The 25921-nt window shown below is 44.2% G+C and overlaps 1 protein-coding gene across 5 annotated transcripts in view; it reads left to right on the plus strand.

The window, feature by feature from the left end:
- LOC122548353 (misshapen-like kinase 1) overlaps nt 1–14996 on the plus strand; it is a 309681-nt gene extending 294685 nt beyond the window's left edge. For all 5 annotated transcript variants that reach the window (XM_043686889.2, XM_043686890.2, XM_043686894.2 and 2 more), the window contains 4 exons: nt 1078–1227; nt 1983–2142; nt 5209–5348; nt 6237–14996. In XM_043686889.2, the coding sequence (XP_043542824.2) occupies nt 1078–1227; nt 1983–2142; nt 5209–5348; nt 6237–6320 (534 nt within the window). In that variant the 3' untranslated portion in view covers nt 6321–14996. The remainder of the gene's footprint in view (nt 1–1077; nt 1228–1982; nt 2143–5208; nt 5349–6236) is intronic.
- Nucleotides 14997–25921: the final 10925 nt, after the last annotated feature.

The raw sequence follows: 25921 nt of genomic DNA on the forward strand, positions 1-25921 counted from the left end.
GAACATTAGTGTGGCTGTAGCTGGAGTCTTATGTCATCTAGATGTGAAATTATAGGAAAGTTATGAAGGTCTTGGATACAGAAGTGATCCGCTATGATGGTTCCAGGGCTGACTGGTAATGGTTAGGATCATAAAGATGAAAGGCACAGAACAGAAGTAGGCCTGTGTCCTATGTCTGCCCCTTTTTATTTTATAATGTTATGGTGAATAGGTCAGACAAAGAATGAGGGTCCTTCACAGAGCAGAGAAGGTTGAGGTGATTTAATGGAAGTGTTTAATGTTATGAAAGGATTGGGACAGAAAAAACAGTACAAGGGTTTCCAGTGACTGAAGGGTTGATAGCCAGAGCAAGAGGACCAGAGACAAAGTGAAGATGGTCTTCCTTGAGCAGCCAGTGTTCTAATAGGGCTGTGGGATAGAGTGAACATTGCGCAAAAAAAAAGAGAAATACTTGAAGGAAAACGAATTGCAGGTCAGTGAGGAAAGAGTCAGATGGTGGATTGGACATAAAAAACTGGATTGCTCTTCAAGTGAGCCCATTCTAACCTGATGGACCAAAAGTCCTCTTTCTGCTGTATTATTGCATCATTCCATTAAAGTGGACAAATGATAATCAGGAATTTGCTTCACAATTGACCCCGTTCTTGAACTTCAACATTAATCATGCAACTTACGGCTGTTCCCTTAGTGAGTGCGATTAGTGGGTTATAAAGAGAGGGAAAGGCATCATTTTGTGCCTGTCACAGCCTGAAGACGGTTTAATTACTTTTTCATTGAAAAGTATTGTTGAACTGTGGTTGCTCTTGTAATGTGGGACAGGTAATCAAGTAGAAGCAATGTCCCGCAGGCAACAAAGTGGCCAGATCTTTTTCTATTTGCAAATCTGTTTGGATGTTTGAGGTACAAATGCTTGCCAAGAAGACATTTGAAGTAGAACTATTGCTCAGTTAGACTGAGCTTCTGTTTAAAATAGTGTCCATGAGAAAATCCGTGTACTCGGTCAGCATCATTAGCAAGCTCTAATTATTAAAATGTTTGCTGGAGAGAGAATTTCACTTGTTTCCATTTCTCTTCCAGTCGTTTTCAGACCTGCCTCACAAACCAACACTGGTTGACTTGACTGTAGAAGAAGGTCAGAGATTGAAGGTTATATATGGATCCACTACAGGCTTTCATGCAGTTGACGTAGATACTGGAAACACCTATGATATTTATATCCCAGTGCATGTGAGTTATAAGTTTTTTCTTCATGTTCAAACCACCACCCAGCAATATTCCTTTCTATGGATGGATTAAGGCGGCACGGTGGCTCAGTGGTTAGCACTGCTGCCTCACAGCACCAGGGTCCCAGGTTCGATTTTAACCTCGGGCAACTGTCTGTGTGGAGTTTGCACATTCTCCCCGTGCCTGCGTGGGTTTCCTCCCAGTGCTTCGGTTTCCTCCCACAGTGCTGATCAGATGAATTGCCCGTACTAAATTGCCCGTGATGTTGGGCACATTAGTCAGAGGGAGGTGTATCTGGGTGGGTTGATGTTCTGAGGCTCGATGTAGACTTGTTGGATCGAAGGGCCTGTTTCGACGCTGTGGGAAATCTAGTCTAATAACCATGATGACATTTGTGGGATCTATTGCTAGTTTTTCTCCACTACGGGATAAAAACAGTAGAGTTTAGGACTCTGATTTGGCCGTTTTTGCTGCCTGTGTCAGCAAAAAGGGCTGACACCTTTACATAGAGGTGATGGTAAGAGTCCAATTCTGAATCTATTTGTCACATATGGTATAGGAATTTGCAAATCCATCCTTGAAAAGCCAGACAATAATTAGTATTTCAAAACTGTGTGTTGAGTAAGAGCATCAAAGGATATGGGTAAAGTGGGGAATTGAGACAGCAGTCAGCTTGGACCTAATGCCAGAGAGGGGTTGAATGGCCAAACTGCAGTCCCCATGTACCTCTGAATCTTCTGATCTCTTTCTCCCTCTAGATTCAGAGCCACATTGTGCCTCATGCAATTGTCATTCTACCCAACACTGCGGGAATGGAAATGCTTCTATGCTACGAAGATGAGGGAGTTTATGTGAACACTTATGGCCGGATCACCAAGGATGTGGTGCTGCAATGGGGTGAGATGCCGACCTCTGTTGGTAAGTTGCCCACACAACGATCTGTCTGTGGGGCTTTCTTTTCTTTTCAGATTCCCTATTTATCTCCTAAGGAAGCTAGACTGTGGCTGCTAAACACAGTCATTGTCTGAGACTTGCCAACTGCTCGCCATGGCGAGTGTGAAGCCAACGCAGTTGATTCCACCACCATTCTTATGTAGACTGCCCAAGTGTGAGCCCTTGAGACACAAGTTACTTGAAGTGAAGAGCCTTTACATTTGACTCCTTTAACACTTCACGCCAGTTCTTGAACCACAAGTAGAGTTTCTAGATTTCTGTGGTGCTGCTGACTGCCTTGTGCTGGGGAAGACCTCTCCACCTAGGGGCAGTTTCATCCACAGCACTTTTGTGTCACTCAACATCTATATCTCCATCAGTGGCTTTATAACTTACAGTATGGTTCGATAAAGATTGGGCACCCGCATGGGCCCCAGCTATGCCTGCCTCTTCGTAGGGTATGTGGAACAATCCATCTTCCGCAACTACACTGGCCCCACCCCCCATCTTTTCCTTCGCTACATTGATGACTGTATCGGCGCTACCTCGTGCTCCCACGAGGAGGTTGAACAGTTCATCCACTACACTAACACCTTCCACCCCGACCTCAAATTCACCTGGACAGTCTCGGACTCCTCCCTCCCCTTCCTAGACCTTTCTGTTTCTATCTCAGGCGACCGAATCAACACGGACATCTACTACAAACCGACCGACTCCCACAGCTACCTGGACTACACCTCCTCCCATCCTGCCCCCTGTAAAAACGCCATCCCATTCTCCCAATTCCTTCGTCTCCGCCGCATCTGCTCCCAGGAGGACCAGTTCAAAATACGTACAACACAGATGGCCTCCTTCTTCAAGGACCGCAATTTCCCCCCCGACGTGGTCGACGGTGCCCTCCACCGCATCTCCTCCACTTCCCGCTCCTCCGCCCTTGAGCCCTGCCCCTCCAACCGCCACCAGGACAGAACCCCACTGGTCCTCACCTACCACCCCACCAATCTCCATGTACAGCGCATCATCCGCCGTCACTTCCGCCACCTCCAAACAGACCCCAGCACCAAGGATATATTTCCCTCCCCTCCCCTATCAGCTTTCTGTAGAGACCACTCCCTCCGCGACTCCCTTGTCAGATCCACACCCCCCACCGACCCAACCTCCACTCCCGGCACCTTCCCTTGCAACCGCAGGAGGTGCAACACTTGCGCCCACACCTCCCCCCTCACTTCTCTCCAAGGCCCCAAAGGAAACTTCCATATCCGCCACAGATTCACCTGCACCTCCACCCACATCATCTACTGCATCCGCTGCAGCCGGTGTGGCCTCCTCTATATTGGGGAGACAGGCCGCCTACTTGCGGAGCGATTCAGAGAGCACCTCTGGGCCACCCGGACGAACCAACCCAACCACCCTGTAGCACAGCATTTCAACTCCCCCTCCCACTCCACCGAGGATATGCAGGTCATTGGACTCATCCACCGCCAAACCACAACAACGCGACGGTCGGAGGAGGAGCGTCTTATCTTCCGACTGGGAACCCTCCAACCACAGGGGATGAACTTGGACTTCACCAGTTTCTTCATCCCCCGTCCCCCCACCTTGTCTCAGCCGAATCCCTCCAGCCCGGCACCGCCTTCCTGACCTGCAGTCTTCTTCTTGACCTCTCCGCCTCCATCCTACTCCGACCTATCACCCTCACCTTGACCTCTTTCCACCTATCACATTTCCAACGCCCCTCCTCCAAGTCCCTCCTCCCTACCTTTTATCTTCTCCTGCTGAACACTCTCTGCTCATTCCTGAGGAAGGGCCTGTGCCCGAAATGTCGAATCTCCTGTTCCCTGGATGCTGCCTGACCTGCTGTGCTGTTCCAGCAATAAAGTTTCAACTTTGATCTCCAGCATCTGCAGACCTCACTTTCTCCTCGATAAAGATTGACCCTTTTTACAATAATCAGACTATTATAGGCATGAGCCAACATGCTGCTGCTGTTGCTGATACATCATTCAATGGGAGCAGCTGTCCCAAGTCGCTATCTGTCATGAGAGAGCGTGGACATATGGGAGAACAGGCCATTCATGCATAGCTGACATGACTATTCCTGATGAAGGACTTTTGCCCTAAATTTCGATTTTCCTGCTCCTCGGATGCTGCCTGACCTGCTGTGCTTTTCCAGCACCACTCTAGTCACGACTATAATCAACCAGAGTTCTTCCTTGAATCCTGACTGACGTTCACTCCACAGCAAGCATCAGCACAATGTATCAGGATTTCTGGGACCTTAAAGATTTATAGACTAATACTTGGCTGTGCCACTGTATATGTCTGGCTGTCACATTCTGTGTTGAAACTCCATCCAGGGACTTCTGATCCAGAGGAGGGGAGCTCTGCAGTGTGCCACAAGATTTACTCCCTTTCTCTGTAATATCTTCCAGCTCCACAGCCCTCCTGGATATCTGTGCTGCTCTAATCCTGACCTTGTCCATCCCTTATTTTGCTCACCTCACCACTGGGAACCAAGGCTTCGGTTGCCTGTGCCCTAAGCTCTCATGGGAACATGGTAGCAAAATGATCATATAATTGGACTGGAAATTCAGTCAAGCTAATCTTGGAGGATATGGGGATAACATGGGTATGGCATCTTGTGCAATTCAAATTCAATTAATAAATGTGCAAGTTAAAGGTAGTTTCAGTAATGGTGACCATGAAACTGTCATTGCTGTTAAAGCCCTTCTGATTCACTGGTGTCCTTTAGGAAAGGAAATCTGTCATCCTTACTCAGTCCAGCCTACTGCAGACCCATGGCAATGTACTTAACTCTTAACTAACCTCTGAAATGGCCTGGCATCAGTACTAATCCCATAATGTGGCTTGGTGTTACACTTTGTTTGGTGGGATGATTTGTTTAGTTAAAGATGCTCTCTAAGTATAAGTTATTGTTGAATAGTGATGGCAGAGGATGTGTGACTGTGAACAATTCTCCCAAACTCATGTCAATCTCAAGTTGACTTATTTATGATTCCTCCTGTAACTCTGCATTATGTATTTACCCAGCATACATCTGCTCAAACCAGATCATGGGTTGGGGCGAGAAGGCAATTGAAATCCGCTCTGTCGAAACAGGTCATCTCGATGGAGTTTTCATGCACAAAAGAGCCCAGCGGCTAAAGTTCCTCTGTGAACGAAATGATAAGGTAACATGCCATACTGTGGCTCTCTTAGTGATGCCAAAGTTAATTAAGTCTCTCAAAACCAGAAACATTTTTATTTCAATCCCAAGTGCACATCAGCACTGGCTGAGGGGGCAAAATGTTCACTGATCAATTAAGGATCAACATTCAACTTATCACAATTTGGAAAGGAGAAATAAGGAGAACTCTGACCCACTTTCTGTCTTTTAACTGACACCTGCAGTGACCAGAGAGAAATCTAGAGTTTTTGACTCAGCATGAATGCGTTGGGTCATGGGCTAAGAAAGTAGGGTGAAATGTAGAGATGGGGCAAAACCAGAACTGGGGACTAAAATACAAGTGAGTCAATGATAAATCTAGCTGCAATTTCAGGGGAAACTGCATCACCTCAGACAGAGATGAATGTAAAACTTGACAGCACACGGAGTGGTCAAGAGGTGAACAGTGTCGAGGCGTTCAAGGGGAAACTGGGTAAACGTGAGGAAGAAGGGAATGAAAGATACTGCTGAGATTCAAGAAATGGGTGGGAAGAGACTTTAATGGAATACAAGCTTGAATGGCCTGTTCATTTTGTAATAACTTAAGGCAGAGGTGGAGTTAGATCCCTTTTAGTTTTGGGAGAAGCAGTTGTCGAAGGAAATGTGGAGTTCAAAACCCAGGCAGATCAGCCACCATCTTATTGAATGATGGAGTTCACCTGAGAGGCCAAGTGGCCTACTTCTCCTAATTAATTTGATTTGGTTTTTGTTAGCTGAGGTTTATTTGTTCATTGATACTGGAATAGAAGTGAGGCTGTGGGCCCCACAACAAAACCGCGAGTGACAAGATCAGCTTCATGTTTGTCGATCCTCACAGTGGCTAACTGACATTCTACCCTTTATTTCCCTCCAGGTGTTTTTCGCTTCCGTTCGTTCAGGTGGGAGCAGTCAAGTTTACTTCATGACATTAAATAGGAACACAATCATGAACTGGTAAAAGGGGCCACATGTTGGACTACTGAAGTGTTGGATACTGTAAATAAGGAGAACGATGTGTTTTGTAGATCAGAGCTTTAAAACCAGAGTTGGAAGGCCTCGGGAAGGTTTCTGTGGAAATTGCGGTGGATTCTCGTGCCTCAAATGATATCAATGAAGCTGTTCCTTCGCAATTGGTGTTTTCCTTCCCCGGGCTGGAGAACGAACTTGACAGCTTGGCTGCAGTCACCCAGCATGCTTTTCCCTTTGGACACTGAGGCTGCTACTTCTTGGTGGCAGGTCACGTGGATGGAGTGTGCACATGGTTGAGGTTAATGGGGAAGGTTGGGATGGTGTGGCAGGAAATGGGCTGAAGGATAATGGGTCAGAGTGATTGGAGATGAGCCACTATTCTAGACGGGAGAGTCGGAACCACCAAATACCAGTGTGACCCAAGCTGTGCCTCCTCAGACTTGTTGGGAAAACCTGGTTTGTGCCCAGACTGGCGGTTCTGATAGTTTCGGGGTATATTGTTTTTTGCTTATTTTAGAGTAGAACTAAAATAGTTTTGCAAATTTCTTTCATGCATCCAAACATTTGCGCAAAAATGTCATGTCCGGTTGCATCTAACCAGGATGCTGAAAGGTGTGGGCCAATCCTTTGTTGATTTAAGGGACCATTCAAGGTGATGGAAGGATCATACATGCCTCAGGTAAAGTGGTGAGGAGTGAGTCAGAAAAGGCACACCAGCATCGCAGTACCATTTTTGTTAAAATCTCACCTCAAAATATCTCTGAGGTCTCTTTTGCTTGGCAATATTGGGCTGTATGTACAATCTGGGCCAACTCGAGAGTTTCAATCGCCTCAGATGTTTCGAAATGTCTGGTAAAATCATCTCCTTCATTCTTTTGCCTGCCCACGTGAAATTTGGCAAAGATGTTTGCTTGTCTTTCTGACGAGTCAAACCTGTGTGATCTCTGCATGCACATAACCTCTCTCTCCCTTCCCTCCCACCCCCATTCTCTTGCGGTCTCTCTCCCTTCACCCTCCCCATTCTCTCTGTCTGTCTGTCTGTCTCTCTCTCTTTCTGTCTCTCTCTTCCCCCCCCTCCCACCAACTGTTGTCTCTGTTCTTCCCCTCTTTCCCCCCCCCCCCCCAACCCTCCATTCTTTGCCTGTAGCTCTCTGTCCCCTTCCTGCACTTTCGCCCCCTCTCTCATCCCTTCTCTGCTGCTTTTGATACTGGCTCATATAGATGAGGGTGACAGCATGTGAAAGGCATAAAATGGCTGTAGCAGACCAAATGGTTCCTCGCTGTGTTTCTTATCGTTTAAACTTTGTTCTCAGTCCTGTGATTTCCCAGACACCCTGCCACGTGTTCAGGCACTACATTCCCTTCTCAAGAGTGATCCTCTCCATTTTTCCCAAGAGCAGCACGTGGATTATTTACCCTAAGTAGGGCAGGGGGAGATATGGAAGCGTGACAAGAAATGACGAATGTGCCAGCGATTCCCGAAGATGGGAACAGCGTGCTTGGAATTAGCCTTTCAAGTGGTCTAATGTTGCCATGGAGACTCGGGGACGTTTGCCTTTCCATCTTGCTGGCTGCCTTCTGTAGAGCAGGACGTGCTAGTTTAAAATGAGGCATCAGCATTTCCCTTGCATGTGCTTCATGAAGTGATGGCTGGTCTCCATCCACTACACTGTTTCCAGATTTCCCTGTGTGCTGTCCAGCCCAGTGTGGCTTACTGTCATAAGTAGGAAGCCACTCAGTCTCCTGGAGCTTGCTCCCTCATTTCTGCTCCCCTGTACCTCAGCTTCCCTTTCCTTTTGTTCTGTCCTTCCCTGACTCACTTGTCCTTGAATTTTATCAGTTCCTACTACCATGTATGGCCAGGTTTCAACCAGGTTTCTCTCTCCCCTCCATCCTTCAAGATATCTTCCCACTTAAGCCATTAGCTCAGCCTCACCTCAGTGATTGAGTCAGGGTCTCCCAGGAGTGAATTGTGTTTTTGCTTCTGCTGTACGGACCCCAAAGGCTTACCAGATAGAAATGGTGGCTTTGGTGTGAGGTGTTGAACCTCGCTGGATTTCATGGTTGGACTTAGAAGATGGGAGAGCACAGTGTCTCAGCATTGAGTTTGAGCTGGGGGTGATGTCATCCAAGGTCAAACTCTCATGGGCTTGAAACCATCCACAACTGTGGTCTGAGGAATTGAGCAAGTGTTAACTCAGGGCAGGCGGCTGCATTTCATGTCCAGAACATGCTTTTTTACTCAAGATCACAATGGTGAGGTGTTAGGGTTTCTGAATACAGCCAGATGTACTGTGAACTGGCTGATAAGTGTTATTGGTTATGGATTTGCTTCCGTGTCAGCTGTGATTGGGTGCTGCTATTTGTTTGGAGACGTACTTGTGTTTTATTCAGAAAGTTCTGCTAATTTAGCTCAGAAACAAAGTCAGTGGTCCTGCATTGTTGGAGTATGCCGTGCTGCTCTGGAACGTGTTTTGGTTGTGTCATTTGGTCTGCTCATTATCTTTTGAATCTCAGTTCAATACCTCTGCATTTGAAACTGTGTTCGAATGGAGCAAAATTGAAGGAGGCGGGGGAGAGGAGAGAATTCCTGTGATGGTGGGCTTGACCTCTCAGTCTGTGTCCTGTCTGTGAAGCTGCAGCCTCTTTGACTCTTCATGCCTGCCCAGAAATTTCTGCTAGTTAAATGTCACCGAACAGAATTTTTTGTGATGCTATTCCATTAAAATGGGATGGGTGGAATTTACAGTGTTGTTTCATGTTGAGCCTAGTTTATGCAATGGTCCAGTTAGTCATGGGGTAAGTTTATATTGCAGGAGACTGTTGTGATGGCAGTTGTCAGGGTTCTAGATGTAAACTAAATTGATTACTGCAAGCAGCAGATTGATTATCATTGATTTTATACCCCCAAAAAAAGAGAGCTGAGGATCTTCTAAATCTGTTATAGCGAAGGCCGGGCAGTGTGAACGGTAATTCAGGGAGATGTAATTTGGTTTGTTTTTTGAAAATCACCTGATTTGTAAATTTGGGTGAGATGATGAAAGGTACACAGTAAGTTTTTATATACTCTCATTCCTCCCTTCCCTGACTCTGGTGAAGAGTGAGATTGCAGGCATCAGTGTAATTTGATAACATGATTTGACAAAGGATGGAGCAGTTGATTTCATGCAGAGAGAAATGGGTCTTGCACTGACTGGAGACAGACAAACATGCTGTCTTTAAATGATCTCCTGTGGTGGGGTGTTCAGGGTTTCTGAGCTAATATAGTCTTACAGTGAAGCTTCAAGAGGTCAATGGGTGAGATTCATTTGGCCATAACGTGTCATCATAATTCAATTTCCATGTTAAGTGCCCCACGTTACTGTCATGTACATGTCCATTATAATTCACCACGTAAACTGTGCAAGTTTGTCATATTTCAGTTCCACCCTCCTGCCATAATACCACCTTTCCAGGAGGTGGAAACTTAGTGTTCCCACTGAAGGTTGACAGCGAACGTCATCCAAGTTAATTACTAGCTTTTTCGAACATATTTCAGCATAAACACCAAGCTGTAGTCCACTTCTAATGGCTCACAGTGTTGACCAAACAAGGACTGAATTAGGAGGACAAAATCTCAGTGAATCAACAAGGTATTGCTTTCATTCAATTTTCCTTTGAAACTTGAGCTTTGTGCAAAGATTGATTCGGTTACCCTTACGATGCATTCATTTGGTTGAATGACAGGGAGGGGGTCTGGCCCTGTCTGTTGTTTCAAGTTGACTGTTCATTTGGGCGGCACAGTGGTTAGCACTGCTGTCTCACAGCACCAGAGACCCGGGTTCAATTCCCGCCTCAGACGACTGACTGACTGTGTGGAGTTTGCACATTCTCCCCGTGTCTGCATGGGTTTCCTCCAGGTGCACCAGTTTCCTCCCACAGTCCAAAAATGTGCAGGTTAGGTGAATTGGCCATGCTAAATTGCCTGTAGTGTTAGGTGAAGGGGTAAATGCAGGGGAATGGGTCTGGGTGGGTTGCGCTTCGGCGGGTCGGTGTGGACTTGTTGGGCCGAAGGGCCTGTTTACACACTAAGTAATCTAATCTAATTTGGAAGTTTTAATTCAGATCACCCCCATGCCCCATGCCCATCCCCCATTCCCCACACCTCCCAGTCACACTGGATGTGTTCTGCTATGTTCAAAAGTAGCAGGCCGTTTGTACTGACCATAGGCGATTCTGCAAAGATGGCGTCTGCATTGGTTTCTACCTAGTGTAATTCACAGTGTGATGTCTGCCATTGCCATCCCTTCTGTTTAATTTGATATCAAAATCAGAGTTCATTCTCACTTAACTTTGAGCCATTGCTCTCTTTTTGAGAGATTGCACAGCTTTGACTCGGAGGATCTGTCTTAACAAAAATCCTTCCCCCCCTCCCTCTTACTGCTGTACATAGTTTTAAATGTTCACCCTCTATTTTGGGGTCAAAGTGACGTGTGAACTAAGTTTTCTTCTTTTTGGCAGAAGAAAAGACATAAAGACAATCGAGATGAGGATGTGTGTTTGGGCACTATGTGCATTCGCATGGAGGTTCCATGTGCGTTCAAGAACTCCTGGTTGGACTCAAATGTGCATTCGTTGTCAGTGGAACTTCAAGTGTTGAGGGATTTGGCCAGGGAGGAAGCTCTTTCCCTGTAGTTACTTCTGTAAAGGAGAGGTTGATGGGAATAACTATTTTTAGAAGGTTATAGATTTAACGCCTTGTCAGAATGAAGAGGGCTATTAAGTTGTGCACTGCTCAATCACACTCCCAGTCATTCCTTAAAAATTAAATTGCATATCTGAGGGAAATCCTGTCCTTGCCAAGTATATACAAAACCTCAGGGTCACTGGTGTTTGCTGAGTCGTGCTTGTTTCTCTCATTTGTCACAAGGCAGTTGCATTTTGTGGGGTTACTTTGTGGTGCAATTCATTCTGCGTGTTGCGTTCATTGCCATCGTGAGCTAGTAGTTTTGAAGTGGATGTGCTTTATGCCGGTCATATCCTGCTTTTGTTGCCAACATCTCCCAGGTTGGAAAGGCCTTCCCATTCAGCCTGTTTTCTCCCTTTAAGTAGGGATAGTTGCTGTGTGGTTGGCATCCCCCAGCCAAGAACTAACCCAAGTCCTTCCCTCCTTACCTGCCTGTACTTTGCTGCTGTTCACCTGGGAACAGGAAGGAAGCCAGGGTTGGAATGATTATATTGCAAGCTTGCTTTTATCATTCTTGCTGAGCATGAACAGAGAAATACCTCTCACTGAAAAATTAGATTTGCTCCTTTGAATTTTGATGCTATCATCGAAGATTCATCAACATTTTGGATACATGCAGGTGTGTTGACATGCTCCACGGGAAACGTACTAGTATCATTAATCCATCATTCCTTTTGAATAGGTAGGAAACTATTCAAACTGCATTGCCATCGATGTAAACCCCTAACCATTCCAACCGTGTGGTTCCCTGGGTTAGCTCCTTCTCCAAAGCACATGAGAGAATCACCATTTACCCACACCTTTCGCACAGGATCTGCCCAATATGTAGAAGGCTCATACATCGGACTTATCAACCATCTCCGAATTTATCAAATCAGAGTGGACACCAACCACTCTTGATTCCGAGGAACTGCATAAAAAAAGACAATTGTCTGAGTGTCCTAAGGCAAGGGGGAAGGGTTAAAGTTCATCTGGGTGTCAGATTCCCTTTCTCTCTCGCTCAGAGTACAAAAGGCTCAAAGGTTGAGTAAGGCCTTTAAGATAAAAAAAATTATGAAGTTTGAAATCAAACCAAGCACTCAGTTCGAGTAAAGTCTTTAATAGCTTTCCATACAACCAGCTTCTTGTGAGTATAGAAATGAAGACCAGATGGACGCATTTCTGTCGTTATGGGGTGGGGCTGCGGAATATGTATGGAGATGTCCTTTCGGCACTACCCTGAGCTGCTATTCTGTGTGGTTCTCTGAAAAACTCTTCTTGAACGGTGGCTTTGTGTGTGGTATCTTTTGAAGGCTGCTTCTTTGGCCATCAGGCCATATATGGGCCCTTTTAAACACTAAAGAATGTGTTATTGCTTTGTAAGTTCTGCATGTTTATCTCTGACTGTCTGTCTTGTTTCTTATCAATTATTTGGGTTTGATCCTCTCTTAGACTCCAGGCAGATTTCCAATGTCATTAAACACTTATTTGTCCTAAAAGGATATGAGATTTAACAGAGACCATCATGTATGCACCTTGATTACAGTCAAGCTGACTGATCTTGACTTAGCCGATGTATTCTTTGGCCAAGCCGTCAAGTCCATTACTTTAGATACATGTCAAATGCAAATTGATTTGGACAAATTCAGAACCCTTCAGTTGTTTCCGCTGTTGATTGATTGTCCAGAGGCCCATTCAGTCTGATGAATGTCGATTGCTTCCTGCTGATTGTTCAGCTTGCGCTCTCCAGGAGCGGGTGAGGTGACCAGGAGCTAAAGGTGTTGGCTTCCCAACGAGACGTAGTATCTTCAGGCAGGGAGGGAGAACTCTACACTGGGTGGGTGATGGTTTGTTTCTTCACTTCTGGGAATGAGACACGGAGAAAATGTTTCCCTCCTTATCGCCAGAGCAAATATAAAGCGTCACTGGGAGAGATTGACAGTGCTTAGCTTGTGTTTGGATTGATAGAAGTAATTAAATCAAGTACAAAGGGCTAAATGTGATGGAATAGTAAGTAGCTATGCTTCACTTGACCACTTTTTCAATGAGGGTTTGACATGGAGTCCTGACGCACATGTTAACTTGGAGCGAGTACAGAGAGTGCAGCAACACCATGACCTCCCGAGTGTGCAATTAATGTGCAATCAAACATTGTGGAGTCTTTGTTTCTCTTTAGTTCTAATTAATGTTTGCAAAAGATAAAGAACTGACAATCTTGTTTCCTTTCCAAATGGAGTTGAATGCTTTGATTTGAAAGCCAGCGCAGTGCAGGGGGGTGGACTGCGGCCTGTGGCGGGGTTGATTGCATGCTGCAGAACCTTTTTTGAGCTCCAATGTCACTGGCAAAACAGCTTCTTGTTTCTCAGATTCTTGGTGTCTTTGCAGTAAAAAGATAAATAAATCTCGAACTGAACTGAGCATTGCTGGTATCTGTACAGTATGTTGTACCTGGGAAGGACTGGTACAGGGAGCTCTGGGCTTTGCTTTGTGTTCCATGGGTGGTGAGGATTTTGTTGGGTGATGGATTTCATTTATCACTGACACAGCAGTGGCAGTCAATGAAGCTTTCGTTTTCTTGTTCATTTGGAATGTTTTATGCGAACCAATTGTCAAAACATGGAAGGTTAATGCCTGTGGATCTAGAAAATAATTTTGTCCAGCCAGCATATAGCGCCCAGCTACTGAAATGGTTCCAAGGCCTTTGCTTCAAGTAGCTGTCCCAGAATTAGTGACGCATCAGCTATTCTGTGTTAAATGTTGCTGCTGTAAAAGCCTTTTACAGGTTTCACCAGGCGCCAGTTTTGTATCACTGATTTGGCATTTTGCAGTTCTTTCTTTTCCTCCTCGTTCCTAACCTTCCATTTTGCCAACTCCTCCTGAAACTAAGCAGATTGGCTTTAAAAGGTTAAAATAACAGAGGCCAGTGCTTAATCTGCTGTGTTTAATCAGTTTTTGTCACTCAGGTCACAGCTCCAAAGCATGAGAAGGTGAGTGACAATCGACATTTCATTCCAGTAACTGGGCTGACTGTGGAGTGATCCAAAATGCCACAGAGTTCAAGTAAGCTACACATTTTCAGACAATGTGTTTTCACTAGGGGCTTTGACAAGGTGGAAGGGTGTTTGAGATCATTGCACCTTGCTGGTGAAGCACTAGCCCTTTGCCAGCAATTGCAATCTTCACCAATCAAAATTGGCTGCTTACCTTAGCCTGGCGCTGTGCTTAATTTATCAGATGGATTGATTGAGATAGTGAAGTGAAATTTGCTCCCATCTTACTTGCTGTCAATCCTTCCTTCCCCACTGCCCCTTGTTACCCACCCAAGAAACACAAATTGGCATTGACTGCCTTGAGAGCCTGATAACTGTTTGTGACAATCCCACCATTACCATCAATGTCATTGCCTCTGAATGACAGCAACAAGTGACCCGGTCAGCTCCGTGTACCAGTCTGCTTTCGGTTTTAACCCTTTTCAAATGTGGCTCAAATACCTTTTTCTAAAATAAAATGTATTACTTGCCTTATGAGGGATTTTTAACTCTCTTTTGCTATCAGAGAATGAACACATTCCTTTAAAATTTTGTTTTTTGAGTTTAGTTGCATCCATTCCCAGGTGACTGCATGGTATTTGGGGGGAGGGAGGGCGCTTTGCACCAGGAGATGCCCCTGTTCCTTCCCCCTACTGCCACTGGTACTATGCTGTGAACCTCTGGCTGGCACCTGTTCTATCAGGAAATCAGATACCTGTTTTTCAATCTGCGGCCATGTCACCGCCCCCCCACCGTGGCCCTTTCTAATGAAGGGGTTCGTGACTACTGTCGCCTTGTCTTCAAACCTAAGAGAGTTAAGAATCCCTGCGTAAGTCATTCTGTGTCTTCAATAAATGAATGTAACTTGTTTGACATAATTTATGGTTGGATAATTTTTCGTTTGAAAAATAAATTCTGCCCTCTGACAATTTGTTTGGTTGTTTAATGGTGTGATGTTATTCATTTGCCAGTTCTGTTGTAAAGATCTCCTTCAGGACTGCGTTCTTTCCCCTTCCAGTTCCCCTATGGCCTTGCCCTTCTCCTAAGCTCTGAAAGCAGTCTGACATCATCTCCTTCTCACAAGTGGACCTAAGGTTGATAGTCAGCCAGGAGCCAAGAGCAGAAGCTGCTCTTTGACAGTAGCATTATATTTATGGATTTAGTCTGGTGGCTTTGCCCATATCCCAATTATCCCTCCTGTCTTGGTGCTCAAAGACGCATCGTCACTTCACCCTTGAACCATGGAATTAACTTAACTTCAGTGGATTCCCCTCATTGCTTGAAATTAAACATGTTCGCAAAGTCCTTCAAAGACTAAATCAGCACGTGATCATGTGTAGCAAGTGGAATTGAGTATGAGTAGTGAAGTTGTGCTTCCTTGATGTATACAGGTCACTTATTGAAGGAATGGTGTAAATCTGTTAATGGCAGTTCACAGAACATTTACTAGACTGCTATATTGAATGGGTGTTTCAGACCAAGACCATAACACACACAATCGTTGTTTTAAGTCTGTCCAGTAGAAAGGTTGCAGTAGTGAGTACAGTGGGTTCTTTCTTGATTATATTTTTTTGGAGATAAGTCTCTTGATTAACTTAAAATATAAGCCATAACTATTAATTTAACCTGGTGCAGTGTTTTGCAGAGGAATAAGATGGTGTTATTTTCTGGGTCTGTAGATTGTGAAGGAGCAAAAATGGCCTTTGCCGTGATGTGTCAGCTGTGGGAGTTTAAAGAGAGTTTAAGGGTTACTGCGGATTATATCTACCATAAATGCTGTTGGATGCGAATCTTATCAGATCGAATGGATCGGTTGGAGACACAGTTAGAAGCAATAAGGAATTTGCAACAGCAACAGTATGTGATGGATGGCAGTTATAGGAAGGGGGCAAAGTCTCAGATACAGTCACATTGATGGGTTAACTCCAGGAAGGGTAAGAGAGGTAGGCACCTAAGGCAGGAGTCTTTTGTGGATATATCCATTTCAAACAGGTATGCTGTTTTGGAAAATATATGGAGTAATGGATTCTCAGGGGAACGTAGCACGAACAGCCAAGTTTCTGATATTGAGACTGGCTCTAATGCAACGAGGTGTATGTCGGCTTCCAAGAGATCAATTGTGTTAGGGGATTCTGTAGTCCGAGGTACAGACAGATGTTTCTGTGGCCAGCAGAGAAAAAGCAGAATGGTGTGTTGTTTCCCTGGTGCCAGGATCAAGAATATCTCAGAGAGGGTGCAGAATGTTCTCACAGGGGAGAGGGGCCAGCAGGAGGTCATTGTCCACATTGGAACCAATGACATAGGAAGGGAAAAGGTGGAGACTCTGACGGGAGATTACAGAGTTAGGCAGAAATTTAAAAAGGAGGTCCTCAAGGGTAGTAATATCTGGATTACTCCCAGTGCTACGAGCTAGTGAGGGCAGGAATAGGAGGGTAGAGCAGATGAATGCATGGCTGAGGAGCTGGTGTATGGGAGAAGGATTCACATTTTTGGATCATTGCAATCTCTTTTTGGGGTAGAAGTGACCTGTACAAGAAGGACGGATTGCACCTAAATCGGAAGGGGACTAATATACTGGCAGGGACATTTGCTCGAGCTACTTGGGAGGATTTAAACTAGTAAGGTGGGGGGGTGGGACCCAGGGAGATAGTGAGGAAAGAGATCAATCTGAGACTGGTACAGTTGAGAACAGAAGTGAGTCAAACAGTCAGGGCAGGCACGGACAAGGTACGACTAATAAATTAAACTGCATTTATTACAATGCAAGGGGCCTAACGGAAGGCAGATGAACTCAGGGCGTGGTTAGGAACATGAGACTGGGGTATCATAGCAATTACAGAGACATGGCTCAGGGATGGGCAGGACTGGTAGCTTAATGTTCCAGGATACAACTGCTACAGGAAGGATAGAAAGAGAGGCAAGAGAGGAGGGGGAGTGGTGTTTTTGATAAGGGATAGCATTACAGCTGTGCTGAGGGAGGATATTCCTGGAAATACATCCAGGAAAGTTATTTGAGTGAAACTGAGAAATAAGAAAGGGATGATCACCTTATTGGGATTGTATTATAGACCCCCTAATAGTCTAGAGGGAAATTGAGAAACAAGCTTGTAAGGAGATCTCAGCTATCTGTAAGAATAATAGGGTAGTTATGGTAGGGGATTTTAATTTTCTCAACAGCGACTGGGACAGCCATAGTGTTAAGGGTTTAGATGGAGAGGAAGTTCTTAAGTGTGTACAAGACAATTTTCTGATTCAGTATGTGGATGTACCTACTAGAGTAGGTGCAAACCTTGACCTACTGTTGGGAAATAAGGCAGGGCAGGTGGCTGAGGTGTCAGTGGGGGAGCACTTTGGGGCCAGCGACCATAATTCTATTAGATTTAAAATAGTGATGGAAAAGGATAGGCCAGATCGAAAAGTTGAAGATCTAAATTGGAGAAAGGTCAATTTTGACGGTATTAGGCAAGAACTTTCGAAAGTTGATTGGAGGCAGATGTTCGCAGGTAAAGGGATGGCTGGAAAATGAGAAGCCTTCAGAAATGAGATAACAAGAATCCATAGAAAGTATATTCCTGTCAGAGTGAAAGGAAAGGCTGGTGGGTATAGGGAATGCCGGATGACTAAAGAAATTGAGGGTTTCGTTCAGAAAAAGAAGGAAGCATGTGTCAGGTATAGACAGGATAGATCGAGTGAATCTTTAGAGTATAAAGGCAGTAGGAGTACACTTAAGAGGGAAATCAGGAGGGCAAAAAGGGGGCATGAGATAGCTTTGGCAAATAGAATTAAGGAGAATCCAAAGGGTTTTAACAAATATATTAAGAACAAAAGGGTAACTAGGGAGAGAATAGGGTTCCTGAAAGATCAACGAGGTAAAAACAATGACTGCAGATGCTGGAAACCAGATTCTGGATTAGTGGTGCTGGAAGAGCACAGCAATTCAGGCAGCATCCGAGGACAGGCAAAATCGACGTTTCGGGCAAAAGCCTCCTGATGAAGGGCTTTTGCCCGAAACGTCGATTTTGCCTGTCCTCGGATGCTGCCTGAATTGCTGTGCTCTTCCAGCACCACTAATCCAGAATTCCTCAAAGATCAGCAAGGCGGCCTTTGTATGGAGCCACAGAAAATGGGGCAGATACTAAATGAATATTTTGCATCAGTATTTACTGTGGAAAAGGATATGGAAGATATAGACTGTAGGGAAATAGATGGTGACATCTTGCAAAATATCCAGATTACAGAGGAGGAAGTGCTGGATGTCTTGAAACGGTTAAAGGTGGATAAATCCCCAGGACCTGATCAGGTGTACACGAGAACTCTGTGGGAAGCTAGAGAAGTGATTACTGGACCTCTTGCTGAGATATTTGTATCATCGATTGTCACCGGTGAGGTGCCGGAAGACTGGAGGTTGGCAAACGTGGTGCCACTGTTTAAGAAGGGCTGTAAAGACAAGCCAGGGAACTATAGACCGGTGAGCCTGACCTCGGTGGTGGGCAAGTTGTTGGAGGGAATCCTGAGGAACAGGATGTACATGTATTTGGAAGGGATAGTCAACATGGCTTTGTGCATGGGAAATCATGTCTCACAAACTAGATTGAGTTTTTTGAAGAAGTAACAAAGAAGATTGATGAGGGCAGAGCAGTAGATGTGATCAATATGGACTTCAGTAAGGCGTTTGACAAGGTTCCCCATTGGAGACTGATTAGCAAGGTTAGATCTCATGGAATACAGGGAAAATGACCCATTAGGATACAGAACTAGCTCAAAGGTAGAAGACCGGTGGTGGTTGAGGGTTGTTTTTCAGACTGGAGGCCTGTGACCATTGGAGTGCCACAAGGATCGGTGCAGGGTCCTCTACTTAAATGTCATTTACATAAATGATTTGGATGCGAGCATGAGAGGTACAGTAAATAAGTTTGCAGATGGCACCAAAATTGGAGGTGTACTGGACAGCGAAGAGGCTTACCTCAGATTACAACGGGATCTTGATCAGATGGGCCAATGGGCTGAGAAGTGGCAGATGGAGTTTAATTCAGATAAATGTGAGGTGCTGAATTTTGGGAAAGCAAATATTAGCAGGACTTATACACTTAATGGTAAGGTCCTAGGAAGTGTTGCTGAACAAAGAGACCTTGGAGTGCAGGTTCATAGCTCCCTGAAAGTGGAGTCGCAGGTAGATAGGATAGTGAAGAAGGCATTTGGTATGCTTTCCTTTATTGGTCAGAGTATTGAGTACAGGAGTTGGGAGGTCATGTTGCGGCTGTCCAGGACATTGGTTAGGCCACTGTTGGAATATTGCATGCAATTCTGGTCTCCTTCCTATCAGAAAGATGTTGTGAAATTTGAAAGGGTTCAGAAAAGATTTACAAGGATGTAGCCAGGGTTGGAGGATTTGAGCTATAGGGAGAGTCTGAACAGGCTGGGTCTGTTTTCTCTGGAGCGTCGGAGGCTGAGGGGTGACCGTATAGAGGTTTACAAAATTATGAGGGCATGGATAGGATAAATAGGCAAAGTCTTTTCCATGGGGTTGGGGAGTCCAGAACTAGAGGGCATAGGTTTAGGGTGAGAGGGGAAAGATATAAAAGAGACCTAAGGGGCAACGTTTTCACGCAGAGGGTGGGACGTGTATGGAATGAGCTACCAGAAGAAGTGTTGGAGGCTGGTACAATTGCAACATTTAAGAGGCATTTGGATGGGTATATGAATAGGAAGGGTTTGGAGGAATATGGGTCGGGTGCTGGCAAATGGGACTAGATTGGGTTGGGATATCCGGTCGGCATTGACGGTTTGGACCGAAGGGTCTGTTTCCATGCTGTACATCTCTCTGACTCTATGACGCTTCAAAATCCCCCGGTTTCATGACACTCCTTAAGGCCCAACCATTCACCATGAAACTCCTACCTTGATTTGATTTTCCAAAATGCAAGACCTCACACTTATCGATACTAAACTCCATTCGCCATTTCTTGGTCCACTTCCCCAGCTGATCCTGCTGCAATTTTTGATAATCTTCCTCACTGTCCACAATATCTCCTACTTTCACGTCATCAGTGCAGTCACTACTCATGTTTTGTACATTCACATCCAAATCCTTGATATAGATTACAAGCAGCACCGACCCCTGAGGGACACCACGAGTCACAAGCCTCCAGTCTGACAAACATCCTTCTACTATTACCCTCTGCTTTCTATCATCAAGCCAATTTTATATCCAATTTGCCAGGTTCTTCCAGGATTCCATGTGATCTAACCTTCCAGAGTAGCCTACCATGTGGAACCTTATCAAAGGCCTTACTGAAATCCATATAGATTACGTCCACCACCCTGCCCTCATCAACCTACCTGTCAATTCAAAGAACTTGAACAAAGTTATGAAGTATGATCTCCCACTCTCAAAGCCATGCTGACTACTCCTACTTAAACCCTCTTTCCAATGCATGTATATTTATTCAGAATCTTCTCAAGTACCTACCACAGATGTTGGAGGTTTACTGGTCTACAGTTCCCAGGTTTTTCTTTGCAGCCCTTCTTGTATAATGGCACAACATTCGCTACCCTCCAGTCTTCCGAAACCTTACCCATGGCTAACGATGATGCAAAAATATCAGCCAGGACCCCTGCAATTTTTTCTCTTGCAGTATTCCTGGGTATATCTGATCAGGACCTGGAAATTTATTTGCTTTAATACATTCTAATACAGCCAACACCGCCTCTACTGTGATATGGACTCTGATACATTTTCTCATCCGCCACATTCATAATTTTCAAATTGAATGGATAGAGTAGCAAGCACCATCAACATGGTCTGGAATCTTTGTCCTTAAATTTCTCCAAAATCTTCCATGGGGGTTATGACCAGTTGTCATGTTGCCATAGGGGCTGCTCAGTGTATATGATTGTCTCAGATACATTACTGGCAGCATAAATGTTGTAATGCTAACATCAAGCTCAAAGTCTCCTCCCCAACTGTCGAATTTTTCTGGTGAATGTTTAGTTTCCTGGAATAATACCTGACAGCTCTTTCTATCTTCTCGTCGTCTTCCTTTAAGAGCACAGCACTGGCACCCACATAGCTCACCTCTTGAATGGCTTTGCATCATTCGATGTGGCGAACACTGACCAGTGGTTGACACAGCTTTCACGCTGTCAAATGTCTTCTGACAGTCTGCTCTGCACTGAAACTTCTTGCCTTTCTTTAGTAATTCAGTGAGTGGAGCAACCACACTGCTAAAACTTAACACGAATTTCCAATAAAATTCTCACAATCCCAGGAATACTGCTGTTTTTGTCGATGAGAATGGGAAATCCTCAATTACCTTTGTTTTTACATTCCATTTGTCCGTGTCCAATAAAATGGCCCAAGAAGGCAACTTGGATTTTGGCAAATTCACGTTTCACCAGATTTATCACCAAGCCTGCCTCCTGAAGTTGAGTAAATAATTCTGATGAATGTTGCAAATGCTCCTTCCATGTATGACTAAAATTCATCAGTATAAACTACACACTTAGATAATCTGGAAATGACCTTATTGATTGGTTTTGAAGTGTGGCTGGTGCACTATACATACTAAATGGCATGACTTTAAATGGATACAGTCCATTTGGCATTACGAAAACCTTTTGGGCAATGGTACCTGCAGTATCCGCTGAGCAAGTCCAGCTTTGAAATAAGTTGTTTGTCCCACCTTTTCAATAAAATCTTCCAACCATGGATTCGGAAATGATTTATTCTTTGTAACAGCATTGACTTTGCAATAGTCCACACATAACCGTTGGGTTCCATCTGTTTATGGTGAATTCCAATCACTGCAACTCACTTTGATTATGTCGCCTTGGAGCAGGCATTCAATCTCCCTTTGAACCTGTGCCACCTTTAGAGGATTATACCTTGAAGGACGTTACTTAATCGGAACAACATTTCTACATCATGCATAATTAGGTTCGTACTTCTTAGCTTTTTCCACATAACTTCCCATGCAATAGGAATAACTCTTTCAGGTCATTTCGATTTTCCTCTGAAAGGTAACTCAATAATTGCTCCTCTAATTTTTGATAACCTCCTCATTGTGCAACTTAGTTTGAGGAATGTTCAATTCAGAATCCTCTGAACTTGGTTCTTCACTCTGCATTCCATCCCAGTCAAAATACATTGAGCATATTTGGAGGATCGGTATAGACTTGAAGGGCCTGTTTCCGCACTGTAGGGATTCTAATTCTAAAACTTAATATGTTGAAATGAGACATTTGTTTTGTTAAGATTAATGGTTTAATTAATGTATGAAGCAGAAAATATGTCAATTAGAGTGATGAATGATGATGAAAATATTGATTTCCACATCATTATCTCCCAATTAAGTTATTACAAATCTCTGTTTCACAAGAGATCAGCATTTGAGTCGTTATAGGAACAGTCACTCATTACCTCCAAAATCTTTATACAAAGAAACTTTTTTTGTTTTTGAAAGTTTGTTTTCAATTGTAGGCTTTAGAAGGGGAAGCAAAAAGGCTAGCAGGAATATTTATAATTCACTGGCTCAGCCTGAATTGGACCAAATCGTCAACTGTATCACTTTAGGAAGAACAATGTGACCTTGAATAGCTGCAGTGGCATAGTGGTAATGTTAATGGACTTGTAACTCAGAACCTCGGATTCAAGTTCTGGGCATTGTATTAGGTGTGGGTTCAAATCCCAACATAGCACATGATATTTGAATTTGATAGAAATTTGGAATTTGAAAAGCTGACTGTATTACTGTTGTTGTAAAGTCCCATCTGGTTCCCTTTCTTCAGGGAGAGGTGTCCTTACCTGGTCTATGTGTCCCATAGCAATGTGGTTGAACTGCCTGTAGGATATTAGGGATGGGGAATAAATGTTGCCTATGCCCTATGAATGAATAAGTTTTAAAAACTGGTGCATTCTCCATGGAAATGCTTTTGCTAATCAGAGTCCACTTGCCAACAATCTGGTCTCTTCTCATACCATATAAATGTGGTTTTCCCTTTCCATTTGCTGTTCTTGCCAAATGTCCTGATGAGAGCAACAAGGAAAGCTTTGATCATATGCGTCTTTATCAGCGATTGAAGATGTTTACAAACTAAAACACAGGAATGACTGATAGACATTAATCCTTGTTGATTACTGTGTACTATGAGCAGTTTTGATCCACTAATTATAGGAAAGGTATTGTTTCATTAGAGGCAGTTCAGAAAAGGTTCACTAGGAAGCAGAGAGTAATAGTGATGCTTGTCAGACCAGAGGCCTGTGACTGGGGGAGTGCCTCAGGGGTTGGTGCTGGGCCCATTGCTGTTTGTTATCTATATCAATGATTTGGATGAGAATGTACAAGGCAAGATTGGTAAGTTTGCTGATGACACTAAAATAAAAAGTATCATGGACAGTGAGGAAGGTTATCAGAAATTGCAGCAGGACCTTGATCAGCTGGGGAAGTGGGCCGAGAAATTGCAAATGGAGTTTAATATCGATAAGTCTTGCATTTTGAAAAGTCAAATCAAGGTAGGAGTTTCATGGTGAATGGTAGGGCCTTAAGGAATGTAGTGGAATAGAGGGAACTTGGAGTTCAGGTGCACTGTTCTCTGAAAGTGGAGTCCCAGGTAGACAGTGCAGGGAAGGCGGCTTTTGGCACACTGGCCTTCATCAGTCAGGGCATTGAGTATAGACATTGCAGTTGTACAGGACGTTGGTGAGGCCGCACTTGGAGTATTGTGTTCAGTTTTGGTCACCTTGCTAAAAGAAAAATGTTATTAAATTGTTTAAAATCACACAACACCTGATTAATCAGCCACCTGATGGAGCAGTGCTCCGAACACTAGTGATTCCAAATAAAGCTGTTGGACTATAACCTGATGTTGAGATTTTTAACTTTGTACACCCCAGTGGCACAGTGGTTAGCACTGCTGCCTCACAGCGCCAGAGACCCGGGTTCAATTCCCGCCTCAGGCGACTCTCTGTGTGGAATTTGCACATTCTCCCTGTGTCTGCGTGGGTTTCCTCCCACAGTCCAAAAATGTGCAGGTTAGGTGAATTGGCCATGCTAAATTGCCCGTAGTGTTAGGGGCAGGGGTAAATGTAGGGGAATGGGTCTGGGTGGGCTGCGCTTCGGCGAGTCGGTGTGGACTTGTTGGGCCAAAGGGGCTGTTTCCATACTGTAATCTAATCTTAAAAAAAAAAGTCCAGCACCAGCATCTCCAAATCGCTATTAAACTGGAAAGAGTGCAGTAGAAAGATACAATGATGTTGCCAGGACTCAAGTGCCTGAGTTATAGGGAGAGATTGGACAAACTAGGACTATTTTCCTTAGAACATAGGAGACTTAGGGGGGATTTTTATAGAAATATGAGATCATAAGAGGTATGCATGGAATGAGAGCACTCAGTCTTTTTCCCAGGGTTGGGGAATCGTGGACTAGAGGGCATCAGGTTAAGGTGAGAGGGGAAGGAATAAAAGGGAACCTGAAGGGCAACATTTTTACAATGAGATGCTCTTCAGAGGGGCAGTGTGGACTCAATGGACCGAATGACCTGCTTCCATGCTGTAGGAACTCTTTAATCCCAATGCCTTTCCCTCATCTGAAAATAAATTGAACCCATAAGCATGGACATTTTGAATACAACCAGTTATCTTCAGAGATATAAACTAACTTGGCTATTACTCTTCAAGCACCAGAACAGTTTCCATCTGTCAACAGAAAAGAAACAAAGTTAAAGAAGAGTTGTTCTGAGGAAATATTAATCGATTCTACTGTTTGTGTGAGAGTTTGTTTCTTGTCCAGAAAGTGAATGAGGAATAATGATGGGGAATGAAGAGTAAAATACATTGTGTTTTTAAAAAAACTGTGCAAGTCCACAATCCTGAATTTACCAATTATAGCACTCGGTCGGGTGACCGATCTGGGTTTTCACTCGCTTGCCTGCAGATTGTGGAAATACAAGGGATGTTTCTAGTTCTGTTAAATGTTTTAAATCATGACATTTATGGTGCTTAGAACATCAAACAGTACAGCACAGGAACCTAATGTCTGTGAAGACCATAATGCCATCCAAACTAATCCTGCCTGCCTGCCTATTCTCTGCCTGTTCATGTGTCTGAAATGCCTCTTAAACTTTGTAGGGTATTTGTAGGAGGGTTCTATAATTAGGGGGAATAGATAGTATCCTTTATAAGCAGGATCGTGAGTCCTGTATGGCATGTTGTTTGCCGGGTACCAGAGTGCAGGACACCTCTGATTGGCTTGAAAGGATTTTGGAATGGGAGGGCAGGAATCCAGTTGTTGTGGTCCACGTTTGGACAAACCAACATAGGTTAGGAAAGGTTAGGAAAGTTTAGGAATTATCATGCACTAGGAACAAAATTAAGGAACTGGTCCTCAAAGGTTATAATCTCTGGATTACTGCCCGAACCACGTGCAAATTGGCTTAGGGATAAGAAGTCGTAAAGTAAACACATGGCTAAGAGAGTGGTGTGGTAAGGGAGAGGGGTTCCATTTCATAGGGATTGGCACCAGTTTTGGAACAGAAGAGATCTGTACAGATGGGATGGTTTCCACCCGAACTGATCCAGAACCAGTGTTCTGGCGAACAGGATAAGTAGGGTGCTCACTGGACTTTAAACTAGTGAGTTGGAGAGAAGGGAAGGGGAAAACAACAGGAAATACAATGGTAAATAAAAAAGAAAGGAGCAGATTAGCATCTGTGCTGGAGGGTTTAACTGCATGGCAGACTATGAAAGAAGTAAAAAGGACGGATAACTCAGGAGATATGATTAGAGATGTTAGAATTCATAAAGAGGATGCAAAATCTAGCATAAGGGCACTTTACCTGAGTGCTTGTACCATTCATAAG

Source organism: Chiloscyllium plagiosum, unplaced genomic scaffold, assembly GCF_037043375.1.
Source record: "Chiloscyllium plagiosum isolate Xiang-an unplaced genomic scaffold, Cpla_swu_hap1 HiC_scaffold_44, whole genome shotgun sequence".
Taxonomy (NCBI): domain Eukaryota; kingdom Metazoa; phylum Chordata; class Chondrichthyes; order Orectolobiformes; family Hemiscylliidae; genus Chiloscyllium; species Chiloscyllium plagiosum.